Source organism: Gobio gobio, assembly GCF_949357685.1.
Source record: "Gobio gobio genome assembly, chromosome: 3".
NCBI lineage: Eukaryota > Metazoa > Chordata > Actinopteri > Cypriniformes > Gobionidae > Gobio > Gobio gobio.
This window is the reverse complement of record NC_137099.1, coordinates 52,227,691-52,251,295: the sequence shown is the minus strand read 5'-3', so window position 1 is coordinate 52,251,295 and position 23,605 is coordinate 52,227,691. Positions and strand designations below refer to the sequence as shown.

Genomic DNA, 23,605 nt, shown 5'->3' with positions numbered 1-23,605 from the left:
AAGATAAAAAGAAACATTCTCACAGAAAGATTCCGCGCATGAATAGTCATTAAACCACAGAGATAAAAAAATGAGTAGGATAAAAGAGAGAAAACAAAACCAGACTCCATGAGGCATTAGGAAAAGGAAATATTTCAAATGAATGACTTGCAAAAAAGTGATTAAAATTTATTTTCATTTTAAAATCTCCAGAGCAAGGTGTCCAATAGACAGCAAACTATATGACAACAATCTGATGCATGTTGCACAAAAAACTTTCTTGATCTGGCTAGCTCTAATGTGATTGGATGACTTTATTTACATAGCGCGTTGAAGGACTGTTTCAAAGCAGCTTTACAGTAATAAACAGGAAAATAACTGTAAATGTGGCAAGTCTATCAACAATAGAAAGAAGCAGCTGACTGTAATATTATTCAGCTGATTAAATTCAGATTAATAACAGCGCCAATGTTTTGCAATTATGGAACTTTATGAAGGAAACTAAACAGTTTACAAGGTACAATAAACAAGCATTTCTGAGAAAAGTCGACATTGTTTTATAGATTCTGAAACAGTAGCCGCATTTTTATCTGTGAATTCAACTGTATTGTTTACAGACAGACGGTCTTATTTGGGAATGTGACAATTTGCCAGTCATTTAGAGAGAAAGAAAGCCATCATACCATGCTTCCCTCTGGTGATGTCCACGTACTGGCACAGTCGGGGATGGGTGATGGTCTTGAGGATCTGGAAGCGTCCCAGGATCTTGATGGAGTTTGGGGTGAGAGGAAGCCCATTGCTGCCACACACATCATGAGGAAGAGGAGAGGCGAAGAAGGTGGAGGCCCCCAGTTCAGCATCTCTGAGAGGCTGCATGACTCACCTGATGCTCAACAAACACACTGGCACAGAATATAGAGTTATAGCACTTTAAATGGTTTCTGTACATTATTTTGTCATTTCTGAAATCAGTCAGGATATTGTTTTTTTTAAAATACAACATAAATAGTTACTTACAACAGTTGAGCATAGATTAAACACAACACCAAAACGTGTGTTTTTCATCTTACAGCATAATATAATATTTTGTCATGAACGTGACTACAACGTAAACTAAACCAATGCTATTTGACGATATTAAAATTGAAATGCACAGTACACACATGGATTTCTGCATGCTTGCTGGCGCTTTGAATTGTGAATTACACACGCAATATAACATCAGCGACATACCTGTTTATCTGAAATGAAAGACTGCTCCATTTGATTCACGTGTCCATTGATAATATTACAGGTATGTATTTGTGAATTTGAGAGATCGGTTGAGTCTTCCGGAGACTGTAAACAGCTGAACGCGCGTGGCGTGTTAATCCCGCGCCAGCGAACAGCTGAACGACGCGTGACCGTGGCGTCATCATCCGACGACGCCGGTGAGAGACGAGGAACGTGTGGCTTTATAGCAAAGAAACATTCGGTTGCAGTTGTATGTGAGTACTAGTGCACGAACTAATGTTTTCTTCATCTGTCTATTTAATTTATTAGGAATGTAAGTCGCAAATGTGCCGTGTGGATTAACATGCGAAGTGAAAGTCAGCACTGTCTATATAAAGACAATAATGTCATCAGTCATGATGATTCTCCTTTTATGAATGTCAGTCACTACTCATAATAACATCATATCATGTTTAAATGTTCGTCCTTGCGTTGACATCTGCTGTGCAGGGTTTAAAAGTGAAACTGATGTATCAAAATGTATTTAAATGTATAATAAATAATACTGTCATGTCCCCCTGTGTTTGTTATCTTAACATTTACGCTAACATTTATTAATCATTCTCAAATAACTCTCTGGCTTTGTCTTTCCTTTCACTTGCAGTATCTGTCAAACCGGTTCATTCAGCTGTTCTGAACAAGTCAACATATAAAACTGTATTCATGTCTGTTTTCTGTGTATAGCCGATCATTTCAATCAAAATACAATAATGTATTTGACAGTGTCCTTGTTACATGTTAGTAATGTTAAAAATCGTTCATAATTACATGCTGCTAAATCTTATAGTAAGTGCATGCAAGTATTTATTATTACTCAGTACTTTAGTATAACTACTGTAACACGGACACCTTCAGATAAAGTGTAACCGAATACATAATTGAAATAATTTTTACAAATGTACAGTGCAATGTGTCCTCTTATTGTTATATCGCATGATTAATTTACCGTTTTGCTCAGGCCACATATATATGACTGAAATCTTGTCAAAATAATGAGGTGTTTATACATTAATAAGTGTCATACATGTGTTAATATAACATAATCAGATGCCCAGTTATATTATCTTAAATTTGGGCATATGTTGGTTTTACAAACTTTAAAAATAAATAAATTAGAATAGGTATATACTAATAATAGTGATAAATCAGAAATTAAAATGTTGTTCTGGGTTCCTATGCAGTTATTTCAGGGACAATTACTTTTACATAGAAGCATTCCTGTGGGATGCAAGTATTTACGATAGTTCAGAGTTTCCTAAAGATAAGTAAAAGGGAATGAAGTCTTTATTGCGATATGACTGGGGCTGGGGGCCAATGGAAACGCTGACTAATGGGCGGCACAAGTGCGTGGTCGTTATCTCCTCGCCATTCAGAATTGAATGAAAGTGACAGCTGCTCCTGTTAGTGTTACTTTCACTGGTGTCAGATGTAACACATGGCCTTAAATGTGTTCAAGAGCACTGATGTTTTCATGGTTTCTTTCACAGATGCCTTTGTTTTGTTTTGTTTTTCGGTTGCGTTTCGCAAATTTTATGCCCGTTGCGTGGCTGAAATCCACATTTATTGGCTGTCATGCGATGCCGATGACCACTGCTGCCGGTCGTTATTGGGAAACGGTGACAACCGAGCTTTTTGCGACTGTTTTTGGTAGTGTTTTGGGCTCCGGCTCGGCCCCGGGACTCGCTTTCAGGGGTTATGCAAATGAAAACAGTCCTGTCATGGTGCTCATAAATTCTTCCACCACAGGCCCATTTAAAGCAGTTCAAGAACTTCAAAAACAAGAGACTTTGATCCACGGTATTATCAACTCCAGCTTTTTTGTGTTTCTAATTTCCTCATCTGAACTCTGTGTTTTCATCCCGCGCCAGCTGTTGTTTTCCAGCACCACCCTGCACTATGTGTTATGATGTGTTCTTCTCTTTTCCTATGCCTTGTAAAAATTCCCTTAGTCCTTTTGCAGTGGATGAGCCGAAGCCAAATGTGTAATGTGTCCATGTTCCTTCACCAGCTGTCTTTTGACTGAATGGGAATTGCTGTTTGATCCGTTGTGGAGCCAAAGAGGATTCCTCAATCAAAACACTTTTATAGTGGTGGCAGGGGCCGAGAGGACCGTGACGCAATTGCGCAGCATTTGTCACTTTGTGGACATGTGAACACACACATTTTGATGCCATATGGCTTGGAATATTGTTGTTGTCGAACTTGACCTGGAGTTTGGCGAGGCGATTTAAACGGTCTAATGGAACTGAAGTGAGAATGCAAAAAAGGGTTCACTGGGATTAGGATGGAGAATGTACTCTTTGATGAGGTTTACGCGTATTGTTTGGTGTCTAGCCGATCTATTGTTAAGCATCTGGCTGGTGTCAGACGTTTCATTATGATTCCCCTTAGGACAGAAAGTTGGCCGCATATCGGTATAAATTACAAATTAAAGCGCCGTGTAAAGTTTGCCAAAACACCTCATGTTTACGTGTGCCAAAGATCTGAAAGATCTCATTTAAAGAGGTTGTGCTCTCTCGAGTGCTGCATGTTCCCAAACACGGATAGGATGTCCCTGTGGATCCTCTTTTTTTTTTTTTGTTGCATGTTTATGAGTGTGACAAAGAGTTTCTACCGCGTTTGATCTTTCCTTTTGGCTTGTTTTTCCAGGTTCCTGGTACGATCTCTCTTCAGGATGTCAGGCCACACACCCTCACTCATGAGACTGGAACAGAAGGCCGCGGAGGCTGACCAGCTCATCGAATACCTCAAGCAGCAGGTCCAGCTGCTGAAGGAGAAAGCCAGTAAGCGGATGCATGAGGCGTGCATGTGTGTTGATCACGGGTCAATGACAAATAAGGATGTCCGAGAAAGTGAAGAAATCTAGTTCAAAATGCAAGTGTCTCGTTCTTAGAAATATATAGAGCTGCAACTAACGATTATTTTGATAATCGATTAGTTGGTCGATTCTTTTTTTTTGATTAATCGGATAAAGGCCCTTTTTCTTTTATTGACTAAACACACTATTCCACATCCTACCCAATGCTGTGCTTCAAACATCAAACGTGCCAGCTGAGTGCCATGAACACATACATAGTGAAAATACACTCACCTAAAGGATTATTAGGAACACCTGTTCAATTTCTAATTAATGCAATTATCTAATCAACCAATCACATGGCAGTTGCTTCAATGCATTTAGGGGTGTGGTCCTGGTCAAGACAATCTCCTGAACTCCAAACTGAATGTCAGAATGGGAAAGAAAGGTGATTTAAGCAATTTTGAGCGTGGCATGGTTGTTGGTGCCAGACGGGCCGGTCTGAGTATTTCACAATCTGCTCAGTTACTGGGATTTTCACACACAACCATTTCTAGGGTTTACAAAGAATGGTGTGAAAAGGGAAAATCATCCAGTATGCGGCAGTCCTGTGGGCGAAAATGCCTTGTTGATGCTAGAGGTCAGAGGAGAATGGGCCGACTGATTCAAGCTGATAGAAGAGCAACTTTGACTGAAATAACCACTCGTTACAACCGAGGTATGCAGCAAAGCATTTGTGAAGCCACAACACGCACAACCTTGAGGCGGATGGGCTACAACAGCAGAAGACCCCACCGGGTACCACTCATCTCCACTACAAATAGGAAAAAGAGGCTACAATTTGCACGAGCTCACCAAAATTGGACAGTTGAAGACTGGAAAAATGTTGCCTGGTCTGATGAGTCTCGATTTCTGTTGAGACATTCAGATGGTAGAGTCAGAATTTGGCATAAACAGAATGAGAACATGGATCCATCATGCCTTGTTACCACTGTGCAGGCTGGTGGTGGTGGTGTAATGGTGTGGGGGATGTTTTCTTGGCACACTTTAGGCCCCTTAGTGCCAATTGGGCATCGTTTAAATGCCAGGGCCTACCTGAGCATTGTTTCTGACCATGTTCATCCCTTTATGACCACCATGTACCCATCCTCTGATGGCTACTTCCAGCAGGATAATGCACCAGGTCACAAAGCTCAAACCATTTCAAATTGGTTTCTTGAACATCACAATGAGTTCACTGTACTAAAATGGCCCCCACAGTCACCAGATCTCAACCCAATAGAGCATCTTTGAGATGTGGTGGAACGGGAGCTTCGTGCCCTGGATGTGCATCCCACAAATCTCCATCAACTGCAAGATGCTATCCAATCAATATGGGCCAACATTTCTAAAGAATGCTTTCAGCACCTTGTTGAATCAATGCCACGTAGAATTAGGGCAGTTCTGAAGGCGAAAGGGGGTCAAACACAGTATTAGTATGGTGTTCCTAATAATCCTTTAGGTGAGAGTATCTACCATTACAAAAACTAACCATGGTTTTACATCGAATAAAACAAACAAAAATAATATTAATAAATAAATAACAGGGTTATTGTAGTTATTCAATGGTAACCGCAAATAACCATAGTTTTGCTTCAATCCATAGTTTAACTACATGGTATTTGTGTGGTTATACAAATGGTAATCAATACGGCCGTATTATAATAAAAACATGGTTGTATTATCTAATAGAACCATGGTTAATTTTCATAAGGGTATGTTTGTGCTATTCATTATGTGCAAAAAAAAAAGTTACTAAGCAAAAGGAGTTTAAATCCCTGCATCTAAAATGATATTAAAGAAAAACAAAAACACAAAAAAACAAACTCAGTGTTACCAGATTATAGGAATGTTCTGCAGGAACACACACACACGCACACACTCTCTCTCTCTCTCTATGGACACAGTAACCTGTTCCTGTCATTTCCTTATCCTGTTGAAACGTCTTGCATTTATAGGCTATTCAAATTACACGCTGTTATCCCTTTACAGTTACTACTGTCTTAAAATAGGCCTAATTGAATTACATGTTGACTTTTAAACCTAAATGTAGCGTCCTAAAGCAGATATTTCATGCCCATTTTGTCCATAAAAATACATTATTCAGTGCTGTCATTTGGCGTGACTGGTGGAAGCTTATCGTGTACAGAGGGCAGACCCGACTAATCTATAATGAGAATCGTTATCGATGATTTTTATTATGTTAGTTGTTGCAGCCCTAGAAATATACAATATTTACTTTCATAGAGGTTTCATACATTTATATAAATATATATATACATTTTAAAATATAAGTATTTCATTTTTTACGCTAGAGTTCACAGAAGGTTTTTGAAAGAAATGTATACTTTTATTCTGAAAAGATGCAGTCAACTGATCAAAAGTGACATTAAAGACATTTTACAAAAGATTTATATTTCAAATAAATGCTGTTCTTTTTTTAACGTTCCATTCAAAGATTGCTGAAAATAAATGTATTATGATTTCCAGAAAAATATTAAGCATTACAACTATTTTCAACATTGATCATAATGAGAAATGTTTCTTGAGCATCAAATCATCCTATTAGAATGATTTCTGAAGGATCATGTGACACTGAAGACTGGAGTAGTGATGCTGAAAATGAATTTAAAATAATATTAAAATGACAGTTTTTTTTTCATATATAAATATAGCTTTGGTGAGCATAATAGACTTTTTTATATATATATATTTAAAAAATCATACGACCCCAAACTTTTGAACAGTAGTGTTAATTTTTATCTTTGTGATTAAAATATAAAGGAATATATTTTATTAAAAAACTTTCAGACAAACTTTTCAGATATTAAAGGGATAGTTCACCCAAAAATGAAAATTCTGTCATGATTTACTAACCCTCAAGTTGTTTTCTTCTTTTGTGTTTAGCAGAAGAAATCAATTCATACAGGTTAGGAACAACTTGAGAGTGGGTAAATGATGACAGAATTTTTGGGTGAACTAACCCTTTAATAATATTTTAAACGGGACTGCATCTTTATTTGTCACTGCTGTATTGTCTTGTTCTAACAAATGTGTTGTTTTGTGTAGTTGTGCAGGCCACAGTGAAAGAGGAGAAGAAACTGATGGTGGAGAACGCCAAGCTCAAGAAGGACATTGAGGACCTGAAGAAACAAGTTTTTGAAATGGAAAGGAGGAGAGGAGGTATAGTATCACACAACATACTGTATTCCTGCTGGTGTTTTTGAAACAATGAAATGCGCTGTCCTTGAAAACATACTGTAACTTGTAGAATTCAATACATCTACAGTCCAGGATTAAATGCATCAGCACATGACCACCCACATTTAAACATCAATGATGCCTGCTGGGTGGTCAGAAACTCCTAAACACAGACTAATTTAAAAAATAAAATATGAAAAATTTAGCCAGACTTTTTAGCTGTTCCTTGTTATATCCTTAGTTAGTTGCAGGTGGGATTGGGGGGGGGAACATTCTCATTCTCATTCTTGAGAGCATTTCAGTGGATACAAATCTGTGTAATGCAAGATGAGTGCCTTCAAATTAATAAACAAACCTTCACCTTGTGGTGAGTATTTGGGAGTAAAGAAGTAAAAGAATTGTTCTTCACAGTGAAAGAGGTGGCTATGGCTTCAGCGGAGCCCAGCATCCAGTGTGTCCCTAAACCGACAGCCGCAGAGCCACCTGCCGCAGCAGCCCCTTCTGCTCCTGCCACAAAAACCCCACCAGCCAAAAACAACGATGACGCGAAAAAGATGAAAGCCGAGAAAAAGGGTAAGCATACTTTTGTGACCATTAGTATGATATTTCCTTTATAACAGTTAATCTCTGCAGTGGCAAAGTTCATAGATCATTGAATCTGATTAGACCGTTAGCATCTCGCTCAAAAATGACAAAAGAGTTTCGATATTTTTCCTATTTAAAACTTGACTCTTCTGTAGTTACATCGTGTACTAAGACCGACAGAAAATGAAAAGTTGCGATTTTCTAGGCCGATATGGCTAGGGACTTTTCTCTCATTCCTGCGTAATAATCAAGGAACTAACGATCAGATTCAATGATCTATGCTAAAAGTGCTACCACCAATGTCAGAACTTTATTTTAAGGTGTTACAGTGCAATTAAACATTTTAAAGGGGTATTTTACTGCTGGCAAAATGGGCTTTCAATAAAACTTGGCTGCCTATAGAGTAGAGGGGTGTTTTTGTTTTTTTTAATCTGTGAATAGAGAAAAGAGGCAGTTGTCTTTCTTTTTGCCAAATAGGTAGGAAAACTTCAACACCCATAATGCACTGCGCATGTTGCTGTCCGAGGCAACTCCCACCAGTCTGCTATGGATACGCTTACCAGAGTCAGACCGCCTTGCTTTAGTAGGAAATACTCTTTAGCAAAATTTTGGTCATAATGGTAACGACTTTTATTGTTCCCGATCGCAAGAATTCAAAGAGTAAACGTTTAGTGGGAGTGAATTAGTTTCGGTTTCCAACAAAGGATTAAGCGCGTGGCTAAAGGCTGCAAAGAATCGTAAATACAAAGAGAACATAGTGACGGACCTCTGTATAGTCAAGTTCAAACTTGTGACAGTGTTTTAGAGCAAACGGAGGGGAAAAACTGAAAGAAATTGCTGTTCTGTCAGTTCCGCCCAAAGAAAAATGCCGTCGAATACAGTTAACAAAGCTGTTGCCATAGTGATCCATTTACCAATCACTGTTCTGTTAATAACCCTCTGTCGATCCGATTTCTCAGTCCAGGTAACACGGAGAACGAGTAAACATTATTGATTTACATAAACTACTGATCGACATTGTAACAAAACAGAGCGGGTCGCAAATCTGCAAAGTTACATTTAAAGTATTAAGCAATATTAATTAGAGTTAGGTTTGGTTTAGGGTTAGTTACATGTAGTTATGCAACATTTATAGTTATTACTATAGTAACATGTAACAAGGACACTGTAAAATAGTGTTAAAGGGGTGGTAAACCACGATTTCACTATTCTAACTTTAGCTAGCGTGTAATGTTGCTGCTTGAGCATAAACAACATCTGCAAAGTTACAACGTTCAAAGTTTAAAGCAAAGGGAGATATTTGCTTTTAAAGAAATCAGTTTCTAAGAACTACAGCAAACGGCCAGTAGGCGACTACAGACATTCCTCCAGGGTTGGTGACATAATCAGGCTCAATATTTACATAAACCCCTCCTCCGAGAATATTAAATAAGGGGGGGTGAGGCCATTGTGTATCGCGGCGCTGTTGTGGTATAGTTAGGCTGGAGTTTTGTTGCCGCGATGCCGAGGAAACGCTGTTATTTCCATCCGGATTGCAGGTCTGGGGTACTTGCTCTGTTCAGCCTTCCTTGGGACGGGTGTGCGTTGCAGAGCGTTTAACATACAGCATGTTATATGCCAGTGCTTAGTGTTCGTTTTGGGTTAGTTCTTGCGACAGATATTTGGCTATAATTGTTCTAAAAATACAGAAGTAACAGTGCCATTCAGTAGCGATTATAGATCCGCAGTCTTTACTCTTGAGGACTGAACAGGTTCTGCTCGATCATCTTCACTCAAACGTTCTGGGTCTGATTCGGGCTCATATGGTTTTATTGACGCCGTTGTTTCTAATACTGACCAAAGCACAGCCTCCGGTAAAGGGAATGGGCGTGACGTTTCCGATAAACGTGCACTGCGGTTAGCGAGTCACAACACACTGGGCCAGCTAACCAATCTGAGCCCATCGCGTATTTTTGAGGGACTGGCTTCATACAACCCGGAAACCATCAGATTGTTTTACAAGGAGGGACAGAGCAGTGTAGAATAAAGGTCAAATATATGAAAAATAAGGCAATTTTTTTTTAAACGAAGCATGAACACATGTTACAGCGCACCTCACAAACACAATCAAGCCTTCAAAAGAATGTGTTTTACCACCCCTTTAACAAAGAAAGTGTCTATAAAGGGTCCATAAATATGGCTAATTGTTAAAGGAACACTCCACTATTTTTGAAAATAGGCTCATTTTCCAACTCCCCTAGAGTTAAACAGTTGAGTTTTACCGTGTTCAAATCCATTCAGCCGATCTCCAAGTTTGGCGGTAGCATAGCTTAGCATAGATCATTGTTTAGATTAGACCGTTAGCATCTCGCTCAAACATGAGTCATGACCAAAGAATTTCGATATTTTTCCTTTTTAAAACTTGACACTTCTGTAGTTACATCGTGTACTAAGGCAGACGGAAAATTTTCTAGGCCGATATGGCTAGGAACTATATTCTCATTCCTGCGTAATAATCAAGGAACTAACGGTCTAATCAGATTCAATGATCTATGCTAAGCTATGCTAAAAATGCTACCGCCAGACCCGGAGATCGGTTGAATTGATTCAAAAACGGTAATACCCAACTGCTTAACTCTAGGGGAGTTGGAAAATGAGCCTATTTTCAAAAAATGTGTTCCTTTAAGGGTAGACTGTGTCATGTCTAGGGGAGAATCACATTTTTGGGCAATATGTGAATAATCGACACATTTCAGTTACTAATGCACAATGCCATTCCAAACACAGTTTACCCTACTATAAATAATGCAGCGTAATGAACACATTTGCAAAGAGTTTGAGAAGAGACCACAAGCGAATGTTAGCTCATGTGGGTTACAACCTGATCTGAAGGCAAACCAGATTCAAAGACGTCACTGATGTCTTCGGGTTGTTATATTTCTAAGTATTCATACCCTAAAGGACAGCGCATTTGAAATGAATCAGATTTCCTTTCATGGTCATTTATTATGAAAACGATTTTCATTTCAAATCACTTAAATCCCTTCTTGGGAATACTCTTCATATCGAAGCAGATCTTTTTGTGCATTAATGGGCTGAGGAAAAACAAGTTAACTTGTGTGTTTCTCTGACATTCCTGCGGGCCAGATGTCAAAAGCAGTCTAATAATTCTCAAATAAGCCTCGTCTCCTTCAGTGTTGATGAATGCTGTGTTTCGGGGTGCACGAGAGCCTCTCTTGCACCTGTATTTCATGCATATCTCTATCTTGGCAGTGCTATATATATCTTGTAACATTTAGAAGACTTTGAGGAATCTTGGCGCATTTTCCTCTAGACTTAAATTAGGGCTGTGTGATTAATCTAAATCACAATTGAAATCATAATAGCCTTGTGTAATTATTAAACCACAAAAGGCTGTGATTGAATTAATTATATACATAGTCTGCATGCACTGCATGCTTCAATGTGAAGGGTCGTCTATTACACTCATTTTCCCTCTGTGAAAGTTTGGAATAAGAAGAATATTTAACAGCTGTTGACAACTTTACGTGGAATTTAAAAAGTGTTTTGACAAAGTTAAGAGGGTTTAACCATGCAGGCCGCCTTGCAATGCTGCGTGAAAGTGAATAATTAGCAAAAAACATTACTGGTACTTTCCACAAATAAGATGCAGTTTGGTGCTCTGTGACTTTTTCAAGCATTAAAGTCAAACATTATACAATGGATATGTTAGATAAAACTGATCAAACGTTATCAAATTAACTTAATTTTAAATGCATCAAATGTCTGTAAAATAAAAATAATTTTGGCCTCAGAGAATTTACCTTCTTAACTAACTTTATCAACTATTTGAATTACCCAAAACGTAATTAAAACAATAATAATAATACAATCAAAAAATAAAATAATAATAATAATTTGATCAAGTTTTATTACACCGATCAGGAATAACATTATGACCACCTTCCTAATATTGTGTTGGCCCCCCTTTTGCTGCCAAAACAGCCCTGACCCGTTGAGGCATGGACTCCACTAGACCCCTGAAGGCATGCTGTGGTATCTGGCACCAAGATGTTAGCAGCAGATCCTTTAAGTCCTGTAAGTTCTGAGGTGGATCAGACTTGTTTGTTCAGCACATCCCAGAAATTTGGAGGCCAAGTCAACACCTCAAACTCGTTGACCGGTAACACCCCACAAGAGCTGCAGTTTTGGAGATGTCGTCTAGCCATCACAATTTGGCCCTTGCTAAACTCCCTCAAATCCTTACTCTTGTAACACTCCTCATTTAGTGTAAACTCTACTTAGTTTGCCCATTTTTTCTGCTTCTAAAACATCAAGAGGACAAAATGTTCACTTGCTGCCCAATATATCCCACCCACTAATAGGTGCATAATGTTATGCCTGATCGGTGTATATATTATCAGTAATAAACTAATTATTACTTTTATTAAATAGTGTGCTACTATAAAATTCAAATTGTGAAGCCCTACTTCCTCTACAAAGCTGGATTTTTAGCATCATTACTCCAGTCCTCAGTGTCACATGATCCTTCAGAAATCATTCTAATATGATGATTTTCAGATTTATTATTATTATTATTATCAATGTTGAAAACAGTCACTTTTTATTGCATCCTTGCTGAATAAAAGTATTCATTTATTTTTTAAATTAAACTCACTGACCCTAAACTTTTGAACTGTAGCACCTTGGATATCATTGTGTTGAGTACTTCTACTTGTACAGACGTTTTCATTTCAAGATTTGCAGGTTGAAGTGGTGGTCCAAAACAGTTTTCCCCAACCCCACATGTCTGGAAACAGTGATAAAGTTGTACTCTTTTCAAATGACCTGAGCGATTAGAAACAAACGGCATACTGAAGCCATTGTTGGCAGAGTCGTTTTGGGAAAAGTTCGGAAGCAAAACAGAAATGACAAGCCTGGATAATTTTCATGGCTTGAAAAGTGTCCCAACAGCTTCCTGGGGAACAATATGCACAAGCTAAAAATAACTATCAAACACTGCATTAAAAACACCTCACAAACTAAAGACACATTTCCTCAGGGTAGACATGTGCTGCAATAAAATCCCAGAATGACATAGTGTGCCGGAGGTTGGTGCAATGTATAATAGCAGTAAATACACAGTTTGTGCTTTTTACAGATATTTGTGGTGTCATTTGATGATTCATAATTAAAGAAATAACATTTTCCTTGAGCTTTTGACATATAAGAGGTCATCATACTATAAGAATATCCTGTAAATTTCAGAACTGAAAACTTCCTTGTTAGTCCAATAAAAGCTTTTATTGACACCAGGCCCAGCAAACGACAGGTTTTTCAAAGTGGGGATCTATGATGTCAAAGGGAGGCGAGCACCGCCTCTGCAGAAGAAGATCAACGCCTACTTCATCACTGCCTGTTTAGCCCCGCCCACCAATTCGCGCATTACATGCAATAGAATAGGTAGCCTAACTAACAGGCCTACGTGGTGTTAAACGCTGGAGCTGTCAATCAAACAGCGCGAGTTTATCAGTGACTGAGTTCTGGACTTGTGCCAAAACTCCCGTTTTATTCAACGAATCTCTTAACTATATCACGTTTGCACTGTTAGTGAAGATGAAAGCATCCGTTAGTGTGCAGAAACTGAGTTGCAGTGAAGAGATCACTGCATTTATGCGCTCAACATGTCTGTGATCGGCTACAATGTTCATCTCTGCAAACTTTCATGCCACTATCTAAATATAATGCAACACTTTTCACGATTAGTTAACCATGAGAGCTGTAATAGTAAGAAAGCTCTAAAAGAGAGAGTAATACTATTTCAAATGTAAAGCCGTTAGCCAATCACAGCAGTGGGCGTTTACACTGAAGTCTCACAGCGGACACGCCCCTTAAAACAGAGCGTTCAGAGCAGAGGGCTAAAATCAGGGCAGGAAAAATGCCTTTTATATCTAAATTATGACAATGTTTGATGTAAAAAGCATTCTAACATTATAAGTGCACCCCAGGAAACATCATAAAACAATAAAACAATGCAGTTCATGACCCCTTTAAGCAATTCTGTTCCGATTTACAAACACAAAAACATCTGAAAGACACTTTCTGATGCTCTGTGATGCGCTTTTGTTCTAGGTGAGAAGAAAGAGAAGAAGCCAGCGGCGCCTCCTCAGGAAGAGGCGAAAGTAGACGTTTCTCGACTGGATTTGCGAGTGGGCCGCATCATCAGCGCAGAGAAGCACCCTGACGCCGACTCGCTCTACGTTGAGCAGGTGGATGTGGGCGAAGCGGCTCCACGCACTGTTGTCAGTGGCCTGGTCAAACACATTTCTCTGGAGCAGGTATCCATCCATCCCCTGACACACACCTGTGTATATCACCAGTTTGGAGGATCATCAAAATTAAAGGCACTACAGAAATCACTATAATGCAACAAATGATTTATTGCATTTATTCAGTAATTAATTGCATAATTACAATTAATTATGTGGGGTGGAGGGGGGGGGGGGGTTCAGTTGTAATGAATGCATTAAATTTTCAGTTTACTTTTTAAAAAATCCACCAAAAATTACATTTAAAGGGATGGCTCACCCTGAAAGGAAAATAAAGCCATCTTTTACTCACCCTGCTGTTGTTCTAATGCCCTGTGTCCTTCTATCTTTTTCGGACCTCAAAAGTAGAAATGTAAAAAAACGTCCTGCACGCGCTCCTTTATATAATGGCAGTGAATGGCGACCAGGCTAAAACTTTACGAAAAGGATACAAAAATATCTCTCAATGATACAGGGAGCCGTGCGTTCCTGTGAGTCCGTGCGAGCCGTCATCAGCCGCTCATGCTTACTATAACTGTTGTCATGGTACCCAGGATAAGCACATAACACGCACCATTTTGAGAAATCAGGCTCAATAGAAACAAACGCGACTCTCGTCTCTTCTATACGGTAAATAATAAGAAATAATAAAATAATACTAATAATGAGGTAAACCTCCTGAAGTGAATATGTACTGGTTGTCATGACAACCATGTGTGAGCGGCTGCTGACAGCTCGCACGCACTCACAGGAACGCGCACAGAGTAACGACCGAGCTCAGTATTTTGACTGATAATACGCTTTCTTTCTCGCAAAACCTTATAGTATGCCTCCTGAACACTTTCCATATATGGCGCTCTTCTCCCTGTATCATTGCGAGATACTTTTGTATAATTTTCGTAAAGTTTTAGCTGATCGCCATTCACTGCCATTACATGGAGGAGCACGTGCAAGACAGGTTTTTTTTATTTCTTCTTTTGAGGTCCGAAAAAGATAGAAGGACATGGGGCATTGGAAAAACAGCAGGGTGAGTAAAATATGGCTTTATTTTCATTTCAGGGTGAACTATCTCTTAAAATTATCCCTCCAGTTACTTTTGTGTCTTCAGTATATTGAAGTAAATATGTGTTACTCCACTGACAAAGCAACCACTGGCTCTGCACCAATATACCTAAACTCGCTCGTTCAGACTTACACACCCTCCAGGAACTTAAGTTCAACGCCTTGTGGTGCCATACCAGAGAGGCATGAAATCGCTGTCACGGACCTTTTCCTGGGCCGTTCCCACCTGGTGGAATGACCTGCCTATCTCAATTCGTGCGGCCGAGTCTGTAGCCATTTTCAAAAAACACCTAAAGACACATCTCTTCCAGCAGCACCTGACCAATCAAGAATAGCACTTATCATTCAATTCATTTTCTGTCTGTCTAATTTATTAAAAAAAAAAAAAAAAAAAAAAAAACACTGTCCTGTGTGTTCTGAGCTAGATTAACTGAGACTTGCTACAGCACTTGCATACTGTAGCCCTTGACTGTTCTAGTTGCTTCTTTTGCTCTCATTTGTAAGTCGCTTTGGATAAAAGCGTCTGCTAAATGACTAAATGTAAATGTAAATGTGTTACTCTTTATTTTATGCTGATGCTGTTACAGTGTAATTACACAAATAAGTACTGCGTCATATTAAATGTACTTGTAATCAGAGCTGGGTAATAACTGATGACATGTTAACTGGATTACGTAATCAGATTCCAAAAATTAAGTACTTGTAATTGGATTATATTAAGTTTTAAAATACTCGGTAAAAGACTAGTTGCTTTTTATTGATTACATGTTATTCTAACAATCGCAGCCAAATATTCATAACTCATTGATTATCCCTACAACGGTTCTTTTATTTTTTCTTTCTAAATTTTCCTTTCTAAAAACGCCTACTGCTTGTAAACATTCAGAAGGTCTTTCAGATTTGTGGAATTGGACTTAAAGACCAGCCGATAGTCATGTGACTATCACTGAAAACTGAGACCCACACCGCATTTCATCACTGCATTTACAGAAATCAGAAGTGTTTTCTCAACATTGCCAATCTAATCAACTCCTGATTAACACATTCATTATTATTTGAAGTATTGCTCAGTTTCAGCGAGTTATTTAACCATGCTTTTGTCTTTCAAACACATTAAAATGTACAAATTCACACCATTTCATATTTGCATGCAACGCAGGGATTCCTCCTTTTTTTGGTCAGCTGAAATTTCGTTGACCTAATATATTTACTTGAAGTACCCCCTTATATTTTTATTTGTAAGTTAGGTCATTAATAAAATTGTCAATAATAATAATAATAATAATAATACAATTAATTTCACGGTTCTTGCTTAATGGTCACATGACATGCAGGCAAACAAATAAAAGTGTTTTATTTTTATTGTTTTTATTTAAAAATATATATATTTTAATTGAAAATTGTTATGATTTAATTACTTAATAGCTTTTCATCAAACTCATGAACCCTTGCAGTTCCTTCACAAACCCCAGTCTGGGAAACCCTGACGTAATGTAATATTTAATGCATTTCATGTTGTTGATAACAGAGAATGGAATATTTTTTTTCTCTGTGTTTTTATATCAATATGGTACAAGATTATTCTACTCAAATCAATGTGATAAACAAGTCAGATCAAAAGTAATCCAAAAGTAACCTTAAATATGTAATGTCATGGATTACGTTAATAACTACAATTTCTGTTGTGTAATTTTGTTAATTAGTAACCAATTACAATTTATAAGTAATCTACTCAGCTCTGCTTGTAACTATGCATCATTTACTGTTATTACTATAGTAAGTACATGCACTTACTATGAACGGTGTCGCCTTGAATTAAAACGTTACTGAAACATGAATCATACATGAAACAAACTGAATCCAGGCCAAATCTCCGATTAGATGCATTGCATCACTCAGCAAGATAAATCGAATTGAATCATTGTAAGCGAAAGTTTACACCCCTACTACACTGTTATGCAATAGTCTGAAGTAACTTGTACACTGTACGTCTCGCTACTGTACCTGAGAGCAATCTTTGTTTGCTATAAAAAGAATGCAGCTTTTGTTGATTAGGTGTTATGTGTCAGAATATTGTGAAGGGGGATATTTCAGTTTTACTGTTTCATATAAAACGTCTGCACTACCACGATTCATGCGGGTCCATAAACCTGCTCCGTGCAGACAACTCGGTCTCTTGTGTTTTATTTTCCAGAACCCCGAGTTTACGATTTGTTTAGGGGATTCCTAGCAGCTCGTCAGAAATTCTAATTACACCTATAAAACGCATCTGTTTCCTTCATTCATTTAATCATGTAGGGTTTCCCCCCCTCTGGTTATGACCACATCGCATTTGCTTTACGTGTGTTTGTGCATTCATAGAGTTGAAATAATAATGAATGTCCACAGTTCGTTTCATGCACGATTTGGAAGTAGATGAGATGAGATTGCTTAGCCTATTGCATGTATTCGGTTTATTAATTTTGTTAGGAGTCTGTTATGTTTTGCCTCCCTTGTTCTTGGTTATAAAAAATAATAATTCAGCTATTATGAAGCTGCCCAGCTGCTCCTTATTATGCAGTATGTCGTTGATGTTTTGGACCATTGCACATCGTCTCTTTCTCCCATGCAATAATAAGTTATACATTTTAATTTATAGTATTCAGCTTCAGAAGATTGCACTTAATTCCCGTGCCAGACATTTAACTGTCTTATATTCGGTTCCGCAATCTTCAGATGCAGAATCGTATGGCTGTGCTGCTATGCAACCTGAAGCCTGCTAAGATGAGAGGCGTGTTGTCTCAGGCCATGGTCATGTGTGCCAGCTCTCCAGAGAAAGTTGAAATCCTGGATCCCCCGAGTGGAGCCGTGGCTGGAGACAGGGTTTCCGTCCAGGGCTTCCCAGGTAACGTTTCATATTTATACACAAGCTGCTATGAAATACGATATTACTGCTCAGAGAGCCAATGGCATCTACAGTCTGCTTCACCGAGCCCATCTGAGTGCTTCATGCTGGTTTATTAAAGGAATATTTCTCATAAAAATCTAAGTTCTGCTAGGATTTACTCGCCCTCGTGTCATTCCGAAACCAGTATGAGTTTATTTCTTCAATGTGACACGAAAGGCAGCTTTCATGCTGTAAATCAGGGTTCCTCAAACTCTGTCCTGGAGGGCCGCTGTCCTCCAGAGTTTAGCTCCAACCCTGATCAAACTAGTGATCCTGAAGACCTTGATTAGCTTGCTCAGGTGTGTTTGATCAGGGTTGGAGGGACAGCGGCCCTCCAGGACCGAGTTTGAGGAACCCTGCTCTAAATGGTCAAGAATACTGCATAAAAATATCATAAAATCGATCCATACGACGCATACATTCCTAATTTTCGGTTGTTATTCACTTTTGCCATAGCTCTCAAACTTCTTTTGCATCATTGACCTGCCACAACATGTCTTCATCTTGTTAGGGATGTCCAGATTTACAGGTTGGCCATTTGAAATGTCATTCGTATGGTCTCTTCATGTCCAAGTTTGGCCATAATAAGCTGTAAATGTAGACCAGACTTCATGCCGGTAGTTAAACATCTTGCTGGCGACTCTGGGGGGTTACAGATTCTCAAGGCTGTTGTTTAACCACAATAGTCCCTTTGAATTTATAAGATCTTTCAGTAAAGAACGTGATGTTCTGTGTTTCTTAACTGGAATGCACAACACAACACTAGGCTATTTTAGGCCTCATACACTTTCAGACTTTGTAAATGGTTACAGAAAAAAAACTGGGCATAGGCACTAAATGACAATGGATCATCATGAAACCAGATTTTCAAGTAGTAGAGAACACAAACTCACTTGCGCTTCTTTGCTAGGCGTCACATGACAAATGAAAACAATGTGCTCTAAAATCAGCTCAAAATATCAAACATGTTTGATCCCCTCTTACTTGATGAAGCTAAACATTTCTGTGAAATATGTCAGCTCTGACTGCCCAAAATCCACAGACTGGCTATAACTTTCTGCAACTAAAATAGACTTCAATATTTTGAAATATTATTGCCTTGACTGCACTGACACTATTGGATGAGAACTGAGCTGGGTTGTGTTTCTCAAAAGCATTGTGAGCGTAGTTGATCGTAGAGACCATTGGTGGCAATCCAGAGCTGTTTTATAGCTGAATTGATATACTTTACACCAGTGGTTCCCAACATTTTTTTTACTCCAAGGACTCCCTCCTCTCGGAAAAAAGTTTGGTGAGTGGTGTTTTATGAAATATTTTGTTTTAGCCTAAAATACACATAGGCCTACAGGAGTGAGAGCGAGCTGAGGGACGCTATTATGAACGCTGCTGTTCCATTAGCAGAGTACCGGACTTGTGTCCTCCCGTCATCGGGAGTTCGTTCTCCTGAGTCGAACTTAACAAGTTTAAACTACCAAGGACGCAAGTCACAAGTTTGTGTACTTGGTATTGAGAAACGGCTAGGCTCTTATTAAATAACGATTTTACCGACACGGCACATTAAAAACACGACACTGAGTGATTTACTCCCGTCAAGCCAGTCAGGACGAAAATAGTCTGCACACTTATTATGAAATCTACAGTAATCGGCAGGAAGTTCAAAAAGACGGGCTTTGAGGTGTTTTTCATTCAGCGAGTCTTCAGCAATGCCTTTCAATAAAATGACACCAAATAACACCTTTCATTTTCTTCTTAAAGGGGTGATGAATTGAGAAATCAACTTTCCTTTGAGCCTTTGGTATATAAAAGTTCATCGTGATATTAGAATATCCTGTAAGTTTCAGAGCTGAAAACTTCCTTGTTAGTCAAAGGAAAGCTTTTATAGACACCAGGCCCAGCAAACGAGAGATCTCAGAATATGTCGACCACTGACGTCATAGGATGCAGAAGCACCGCCTCAAGCCCGCCCACCGACTCGTGGAGCTAAACGGGTCGCGCTACCGAGCAATAAACATGCCGGTTCCAGCTCACGTGTGTGTGTGTGTAAGACATTGCGTTTGTTCGCTTCATTTCACCGCGGAATCGATTGTAAACAAGATACAGGTCGAGGATGGATTTGCAGACATATTGAGATTAAAACACAATGCTGTGCCTTCTATATTGGATCCGACAGGAACGGTGCAACACACTTATGTGAGTAAAACATGTGTTTTTATATGTGTTAGTATTGCATTGTTACAGATCGTTTGATATCTATTGATTACATACCTTAGCACGCTGTCATGGGCTGGAGAAGGTGTTATTGGTTCATTCGTGATCAGACTCGGACTTGTAACGCCAGCTCTCAAAGCCCAAAGTCCCGGGGCTATGTGTTTTTCAGACGGGCTATCACCGGCTTGTCTATAGTGAAATAACATTCCTTTCTTGCGCGCGCGTGTGTGTGTATGGTTCGTGGTTATATTCACTGATGAACGGGTGAAATGATACAGAAATAACATTCCAATCAATCGCAGGTGGATGAGAGATAAATCATTGTGTTTGTTTGATAAAGATATTTTTCTAGCCCTGTGAACGTTTCTCCAGACGCTTTCAAAACAATTCCACACGTGTACTGACAGGGGAGCGGAAACGTATTAAATATGGAAATCTTATCCAATCCTAGCCGTGGACGTTTAAGTCTTCAGTGCGGCCCACCAAAACCAACCGTTTTTCAGAGAGCCTCAAAACCAAGGCAGAAAGTAGCCTATTACTTATTCATTATGTTTCTGAATATAAAACCACGTAAACGTCATAAGTTGACCTCAGACAACAGTATAAAAATAAAAAAAAAGCCAGTTCATGACACCTTTAAGTAAAAAATTAAGATGTCCTTAAAGGGTTAGTTCACCCAAAAATGAAAATTCTGTCATTAATTACTTACCCTCATGTTGTTCGACACCCATAAGACCTCCGTTCATCTTCGGAACAGAAATGAAGATATTTTAGTGGAAATCTGATGGCTCTGAAAGGCCTCCATTGACACAATGGCACTTTACACTCTCAAGACCCTTAAAAGGTACTAAAGACGTCGTTACAAAGTCCATCTCACTACAGTGGTTCTACAATAACTTTATGAATTGGCGACAATAGTTTTTGTGCGCAAAAAAACCCTAAATAACGACTTATATAGTGATGACGATTTCAAAACACGGCATCATGAAGCTTCAAAGCGTTATGAATCAGTGAGTCGAATCATGATTCGGATCGCGTGTCAAACCGCCAAACTGCTGAAATTTGGCGATTCAAACTGCTGATTCGTCCTCACTGATTCCTCACTGCCTTTCAGAGCCATCAGATTTCAACTAAAATATCTTCATTTGTGTTCCGAAGATCAACGGAGGTCTTACGAGTGTCGAACGACATGAGGGTAAGTAATTAATGACAGAATTTTCATTTTTGGGTGAACTAACCCTTTAAGAAAATATTTGAGAACTTTTTCAAGAATTGCACTTAGGAATAAGTATTTTGCTAACTTCTTTCTTAAGAAGATTTTTGTGAATCCGGGCCCTGCTTTGAAACCGTCCGTATTGTGCTGTATAAATAAATGTGAAAAACTTCTTCAGAAATATCCATCAATCCAGGCAAAAAAGTTGCATAGTGTTTTCAAAACCTTTAGTTGTTTGCATTCAGTTAAATTAGCTAATATTATTTTCCCATTAAAACTAAATAGCAAATTCCTCAGTGCTATGGGGAACCTCACAAACAATCCAAATTTTCTACTCAAGCTGCGAAATATGGTGGGTCTGGCATGCGAGCCAATTTGGAGGAGTGTAGCATTCGTGGTTGAGCACAATAACTAACGGGAAGATTCCCAGGAATTGTGTGAATGTGGAGTGCAGAGGTGGACCATCTGCACAGGACACAGTGAGAATAATGTCTCTTTCACCGTCCCACCTCTCCATGTCAAGCTCTTCCTTATGTTTCCCTTTGGCTGAAAAGCCTAAGATGTTGTCCCAGTCTTTTTTATTTTTCACAGTTAATCACAGTTGTTATTCTCAGTGGGCTCCAATACAATAAAACAAAGCACGTAGCAGGACTAAGGCAGTTCTCCAACTTCCTCCAGTTGTTGGGAGTCATAAAATGACCTTTACAACAAAAAATGGCCATATCAACACAATAATTACAGGGAGAGATTAAAGCCAACATGTTTGATATTATGTTTTTTTCCTTCCTTTTATACTCTTTCTTCCTTTGTTCTGCTGTTATTTATGAATTGCCATGCAATTATTTGGTATTCTCCCATGAAAAAGTCGGTAGCACTTTATTTTACAGTCCTGTTCCCCATGTACATACTACAGTATGTACTTGTTATAGTTGTTACATTAAACTGGCTGATAACTAGGTACTAACCCTGAACCTAACATTAACCCATGTTTTTGCCTTATATTAGTTATTTTTTAGGCAAGTACACTGAGTACACATACTGTAAAATAAAGTGCAACCCAAAAGTCTCTGTAATTCATTAAAATCTAATTTTTGTTGAGTTTTTTTGTTTTATATTTATTGCACGCATCTGTAACTTGTCATTGAAAAGTAATGGGGACAGACTGAAAAGGTCAGCACTAGAATAGACGCATATAACCAGGATCCCCGTCTGCATTCAAGTCAAGTGTTTGGATTCATTTTGGTTCGATTTATGTCTGCTTATTGTAGGTAGTAGCAAAAACACGTGTCTTTATCTGGTTTCCATGAGTCCTTGAGTTTTGGAGCATCTCGCTTTGGCTCAGCTTGATTTAAAATGTCACTTTAAACTCATTCTAGATTCGTTATGAATTGGCCTGTTGAAGTGGATGTTAATGACAACCCGAGTTGATTTCAAAACCAGCTTTTGTTTTCAGTCTTTTTACAGCTGTTGGAAAAAACTAATCAGCAATGCCTCTTTTTTTCTTTTCTTTGGGTCCAGGTGAGCCTGACAAGGAGCTGAACCCTAAGAAGAAAGTGTGGGAGCAGGTCCAGCCAGACTTGCGCACCGATGGCCAATGTGTGGCCACTTACAAGGGAGCTGCCTTCGAGGTCGCTGGCAAAGGAGTGTGCAAAGCCCAGACAATGAGTAACAGCGGTATCAAATAGAGAAGAATTCTGTGAGAGAAGGCTTGTTTTCTAATCTCTAGACCTCTCTAACTGCACTGAATGAAGGGACATGTTTGAGAATAATAAAGTCTTTGAATACTATTCTTTGAATGTCTTTTTCTTTTCTTGTGTTTGTACACTGACCTGTCAATAGATACATTTTTTTAAAGAGGCAGGATTATAAATAACTTTAAAATAACTGTCTTTGACAAAGTAATGCAGGTGTTATTTGTTTACAATTAAATAATGCAGATTTTAACGAACAGTGGTGAACCGGTGTCAGGGTCATGGGCGGCCAAGGCTCATTGATGCCCGTGGGGAGTGAAGGCTGGCCCGTGTGGTCCGATCAAA

General features: G+C 38.8%; 2 protein-coding genes across 3 annotated transcripts in view; one reads left to right on the top strand and one right to left on the bottom strand.

Moving 5' to 3' along the window:
• Positions 1-1,408, bottom strand: part of tbck (TBC1 domain containing kinase) — a 78,143-nt gene extending 76,735 nt beyond the window's left edge. Inside the window, exons 1-2 of one of the 2 annotated variants that reach the window (XM_079812191.1) lie at positions 1,213-1,408; positions 663-881 (exon numbers count right to left, since the gene is read on the bottom strand). In XM_079812191.1, the coding sequence (XP_079668317.1) occupies positions 663-855 (193 nt within the window). In that variant the 5' untranslated portion in view covers positions 856-881; positions 1,213-1,408. The remainder of the gene's footprint in view (positions 1-662; positions 882-1,212) is intronic. The other variant, XM_079812192.1, reaches the window with a different exon arrangement.
• On the top strand, positions 784-23,362 carry aimp1a (aminoacyl tRNA synthetase complex interacting multifunctional protein 1a). Its single transcript, XM_079812200.1, has 7 exons — positions 784-1,466; positions 3,901-4,034; positions 7,157-7,270; positions 7,700-7,861; positions 13,985-14,190; positions 17,938-18,106; positions 23,088-23,362. Coding segments are annotated over exons 1-7 (954 nt in total). The 5' UTR covers positions 784-1,464; the 3' UTR covers positions 23,255-23,362.
• Positions 23,363-23,605: the final 243 nt, after the last annotated feature.